General features: G+C 38.8%; 1 protein-coding gene across 1 annotated transcript; it reads right to left on the reverse strand.

Moving 5' to 3' along the window:
* Nucleotides 1-2459: 2459 nt before the first annotated feature.
* On the reverse strand, nucleotides 2460-5144 carry LOC143769341 (uncharacterized). The gene is made up of 2 exons (XM_077257825.1): nucleotides 3988-5144; nucleotides 2460-2813 (listed from the first exon to the last, which is right to left on the reverse strand). Exons 1-2 carry the CDS (start codon nucleotides 5105-5107, stop codon nucleotides 2542-2544), a joined length of 1392 nt encoding a protein of 463 aa, XP_077113940.1. The 5' UTR covers nucleotides 5108-5144; the 3' UTR covers nucleotides 2460-2541.
* Nucleotides 5145-5886: the final 742 nt, after the last annotated feature.

A 5886-nucleotide genomic window follows, 5' to 3' on the forward strand; every position in this document is an offset into this window, starting at 1 on the left:
AAGGTGTACCCACATGAAACCGGATACTACGTAGGTAATATGTGCATTAACCCTATAGTGAAAAGTGCTAAGGTGCAACAAAGTAACGAAACTGCATGATATGACTGCTGATTGAACCTATATAAGATAGGAAAAAGGTGTACCCACATGAAACCGGATACTACGTAGGTAATATGTGCATTAACCCTATAATGAAAAGTGCTAAGGTGCAACAAAGTAACGAAACTGCATGATATGACTGCTGATTGAACCTATATAAGTTGACAGCAAAAATGAGATATATCACAGCATACTAGATAACAAAAAAAAAAAAAAAAAAAAAAAAAAAAAAACTACCCTAATAAAACAATATATGTACCTAATATTATATAAACATATATACAGAAAAATATCGCAAAATAAAAAATAAAAAATAAAAACTAGACAATATATGAACATGATGCTATATAAATATGCAAATATAAACTTAATACTATAAAAAAATATATATGACCAAAATAGATAAATATATCTACAAATTTAATATTATACAAGTGAATAAATAAGTGAATATAACATATATCCCAAGAATACATGGAAACCTCTATGATATAATAAATATGCAAATAAGTTAATACCAGCAGCAATCTAAGCAGCATAAAACGAATTAACGTATAATATCATAATCTAAAATAGTGGACATAATAATATATAAATATATGTACCACCAAAGAGAATAAATATATATATATATAAAGAAAACACCCTAATTTCATATAACAAGATACAAAAAATATACGTGAATATAGCACATATTCAATATTGCAAAAAAATATCCTTAATAATAAATAATAATAAATCAACATAAAAACACAACAATGTGGAAGACTGAGAGAAGAAATATTCCATCATGGACTTTCATGGTGTCTCCATTCATCCCAAATATTCGTAGAAAGGAAGATTATCAGCATACAAAGATAATAGCAACCCAAAACAGGCGTCCTAAAAACTAGATAAAAATACAATTAATATACAAAAAGACACACATACAAAAATTAAAAACAAGAAAACAGGAGAAACATGACCAGATAACAGGGACCAAACTATGACTGCCTATAACCAACACAGTGTCGCAATGGTAATGAGATATCAAAAATAGATCATAAGTAAAGGTAAGGACTCACCAAATTTTATAAAAAGGAATTGAAACCCAAGGTCTCATTAAGACCCTGGGGAGCCATGGTCCCCAATAGGTAGATCCATTTGCTCTCCTTTTGGGCTAAAACTTTAGCCAAATTCCCCCCCCCTGGCACCCAATTGAATCTGATCAATCGCTCGGATCTTAAGTCCTCTAGGATCAGACTGATGGTACAGCTTGAAATGCCTAGGCAGAGTTTTTAAAGTGCTGAGGTCTTCCACACTTTTTGACTTTTCTATGGGTACCGTCACACATTGAAATTTCCATCGCTACGACGTTACGATTCGTGACGTTCTAGCGATATCGTTACGATATCGCAGTGTCTGACACGCAGCAGCGATCAGGGATCCTGCTGAGAATCGTACGTCGTAGCAGATCGTATGGAACTTTCTTTCGTCGCTTGATCACCCGCTGACATCGCTGGATCGTTGTGTGTGACAGCGATCCAGCGATGTCTTCGCTTGTAACCAGGGTAAACATCGGGTAACTAAGCGCAGGGCCGCGCTTAGTAACCCGATGTTTACCCTGGTTACAAGCGTAAACGTAAAAAAACAAACCGTACATACTCACCCGTCGGTGTCCTTCAGGTCCCTTGCCGTCTGCTTCCTGCTCTGAGTGCCGGCCGGAAAGTGAGAGCAGATCACAGCGGTGCTGCGCTCTGCTCTCACTGTACGGCTGCACTCAGAGCAGGAAGCAGACGGCAAGGGACCTGAAGGACACCGACGGGTGAGTATGTACTGTTTGTTTTTTTACGTTTACGCTGGTAACCAGGGTAAACATCGGGTTACTAAGCGCGGCCCTGCGCTTAGTTACCCGATGTTTACCCTGGTTACCCGGGGACTTCGGCATCGCTCCAGCGCCGTGATTGCAACGTGTGACCGCAGTCTACGACGCTGGAGCGATATTCATACGATCGCTGCGACGTCACGGATCGTGCCGTCGCAGCGATGAAAATTTCCATGTGTGACGGTACCCTATGTCTCTAACATGCTCCCTTGTCCTGATTCTTAGCTCCCGAGTGGTGAGCCCAATATATACTTTCTTACACGGACATAGAGCATGATAGATTACGCCCTTAGAGGTGCAGGTAAGCCTCTTACGTATTTCAAAGATTTTGGAGCCATCAAAATTAACAAATGTTTTACTTTTAGTAAGATTATAACAACCCTTACACATATTGCAAGGAAAGAAACCATTACCTCCTGAAGATGCAAGACTGGGCTTGGTAGATGAGTAGTGACTATGTACAAGTAAATCCTTCAAATTTCTGGATCTCCTGGGAACCATTAATGGGCGGCTCGGAAGAAATTGCTTCAATATTGGATCCGATTGTAGAATACCCCAATGCTTATGCATGATTTTCGTTAATTCAGGCCACTGTTTGTTAAATTTGGTGATAAATCTAACTCCATTCTCATCAGTCTTTTTTCTGTCACTTCTTTTGTTGCCATACAAGAGTTCTTCCCTGGAAACAGAAGAGGCCTTTTTGAAACCTTTTTTAATTTGCCTGTTACTGTATCCTCTCTCAGAGAATCTTCTGACAAGATCCGACGCTTGATTGTCATAATCTTCCGTGTTACTGCAAATTCTCTTAACACGAAGGAATTGCCCCGTAGGTATACCATTAATGGTGGATCTATGATGGGCAGAAGAGGCATGCAATAGGGTGTTAGTTGCTGTGGGCTTTCTAAATACATCTGTGATAATTTTACCATCCTCCAAAGCAACAATTTTAAGATCCAAGAAATCCACAGTTCTCCCAAATTTGTATGTCAATTTGATATTGAAATTGTTCTGATTTAATTTCTTCATAACATCAAATAATTTATCAGACGAATCCTCCCATATAAACAGGATATCATCTATGTAACGACTCCACCCTTGTATAGCTTCATTCCCCCAATCATCATCCTGAAAAATCAAACGCTCCCAGTACCCCATAAACAGGTTCGCATACGAGGGGGCACAAGTGGCCCCCATCGCAGTACCCTGTCTTTGGAGGTAAATATCTTTACCAAATAAGAACACATTGTGTTCCAACACAAACTCAAGTAAGGTTAGAATCAAATCAATGAGCAAGGGTTCTAAATTACTCTCTCTCAAATAATGTGAAACAGCTTTTAATCCATCAGAATGCTTAATGGAGGAATACAGTGCTTCCACATCGGCAGTAACTAAGACCGCCCCCTTTTCCAGATGTAAAGAATCTAACCTTTTCAGAATCATTGTGGTGTCCTTAATATACGAAGGTAACGTCTGCACTAGTGGCTGCAAATAATAATCGATGACTGTGGAAATTATCTCACAAAGGCTATCATTTCCCGATACTATCGGCCTACCAGGGGGATCTAACGGATTTTTGTGCAATTTGGGCAACAAATAGAAAGTAGCTAACTTAGGTTGCAACTTGCTTATAATTTCAACCAATTTTTTGGGGATGACTCCGTCTTCAAAAGCGGACTCCAAAATCTTCACTAAATCTTGTTGAAATTCAGATAACGGATTATAGCAAAGTTTCCTATAACAATTTGCATTACCCAAGATCTTATTCGCCTGTTTTTCATACATTCTATTTGGCCATAATACCGTATTGCCCCCTTTATCGGCCTGCTTGATGACTAAGTCATCCCATGTTTGAAGCTCCTTCAACGCCCTTCTCTCATTGCAATCTAAATTGGAAACCCAATTGGGGATGGGGGGCAGACTTTCAATTTCTCTGGTAACCATTTTAGTGAAAATCTCCACGGCTGAACAAATGCTCAGACTTGGAAATTTCTTGGATTTCCCCAACAAATGTACAGGGAACTTACCGTCCTCCTCAGATTCATTCTCATCCAATAATTCCTCAAGGTTTTTCAAGGCCTCTTTTTCAACCTCAGTGGAAAATATCTCATCTATATCTGTTCTATGATGTAACTTCTGCAATATAATCTTGCGTGCGAACAGATGTAGATCTTTCACTACCTCGAACTTATCTAGATGTGAAGAAGGCGAGAAAGTTAAACCCTTTTCCAGCAACAGTTTTTGTGATTCAGTGAGAATATGGTCCGATAGGTTAATTACCTTGGATCTATCATTAGTACGCTTATTGGTTTTTTTGTTGTAGAAGATGTCCGGATATCTCCTATTCTCCCTATTTGATGTCCTGGTGCGTACAAAACTTTCATTAGAGCCTTCAGCTTCACTGCAAGAGGTACTGCTTTCAGCATATGACAACAGTTCACGTGAGGACCCTCCTGTTTTCGTTACAGACCCATTAAATTTCTTTTTAGGAAGCTGCCATCTAAAGATTTTGTCTGTTTCAAAGTCTGTAGTGTCTCTAATGAATTTCTTCAATTTGAGATCACTAATTTCTGTCTCTTTTTTGTCTATTTCTTTCTCAATAGTTTGAATAAAACTCTCCATTTTGTCGGCTGCTAATTGTTTTTTCAATTCTCTATGTAGTTCATCAATTTCCTTATCTAACATATTCATACAAAGCGTATTTTTGTCAATAATAATTTTCATGAATTCCATTGAGCATGTGATAGCCGCTTTTTTCCATCTTGAAATTAGCTCCGAGTCTTCCAAATCAAATGAAGGATAAACTTGAACCCGAAGTCCCCTCGGTACAATATCACGGGCAACATAATTCTCCAATGTGGTTTTATTCCACCATGTTTTAGTCTTCTTGTGGACAGCATTTTTATATTGTATAGACAGGTCCCTATTCTCAATAGTTACATCCTGTAATCCTGCAGAACCTCCCTGCTTAAATAAATCACTCGCTTTGGACCGCCAGTTAGTCTCTCTGGCCTTCAGATCCATTTTAAATAGTACGGACAATCTGTTAGAAAACAGAAAATGCACAGTAATTTTATCAAGAGTCCCACAAAGGTATCCAGCACACCTCAAAATCATGACATAAGACCAAAAATTTCCCCAGAACATATGAAGGGAAAAAGAGGCATAGGCTATAAATTTAAAAACCAATTTTAATTAACATAATTAAAAAAATACAAAATATGTAGAAAAAAGCAGGGTAAAGTTCATTAAAATGGCTGGGAACAATAACCACACCAGAAAATACAAAAATAAACAATTTGCTACAAGAGCAAGCCAGTACTAGAAGAGGTATATAACATACAATCAAATGGACAGGAACCAACAGTTCCTATAGTACCAAGTGTAATTAGCCTCAGTAGTAACCCATGACTTGCCCAATCTAAAGTGCTCTAATGCTACATCTGATAGATTTCTCTATATACTACAATGCAGTGTGTAAGCATATGGCACGCCATTGTAGACAAACAATAATGAACTTACAAATAACTGTCCTGGTGGGAGATGTTCCACAGCGACCCCGACAGCGCCGTTTCGCCTGACTGGCTTCCTCAGATAGGGGGCATGTGTGTCTCTAACAAACTACTCAGTCTTTATAACCACATGAAACAGCTGTGGCCGGCGTCAGCATGATGAGTGTGTAGCAGCGCATGTGTGAGTCTATGGACTCCCATACAACGAGACTTCCGTGTTACCGCGCCAGTGATGCAAGCCTGAAAAGCCTAGCATCTCCGTAATGCGCAGAGCCGGAAATCTCAGGGACATCACTGACCCGCACATGCGCAATCATGTAGCTGAAGCTAGAAAAGATAAAAAAATATATAAAAAAAAGGTGTACCCACATGAAACCGGATACTACGTAGGTAATATGTGCATTAACCCTATAG

This window comes from Ranitomeya variabilis, chromosome 4 (genome assembly GCF_051348905.1).
Source record: "Ranitomeya variabilis isolate aRanVar5 chromosome 4, aRanVar5.hap1, whole genome shotgun sequence".
Lineage (NCBI taxonomy): Eukaryota > Metazoa > Chordata > Amphibia > Anura > Dendrobatidae > Ranitomeya > Ranitomeya variabilis.

Coding starts and splice junctions, on each gene's coding strand:
- LOC143769341 (XM_077257825.1), bottom strand. CDS start 5,107: ATGTTCTGGGGAAATTTTTGGTCTTATGTCATGATTTTGAGGTGTGCT. Junction 2,814..3,987: donor GAATGAATCTGAGGAGGACG/GTAAGTTCCCTG, acceptor TGCCCATCATAG/ATCCACCATTAATGGTATAC.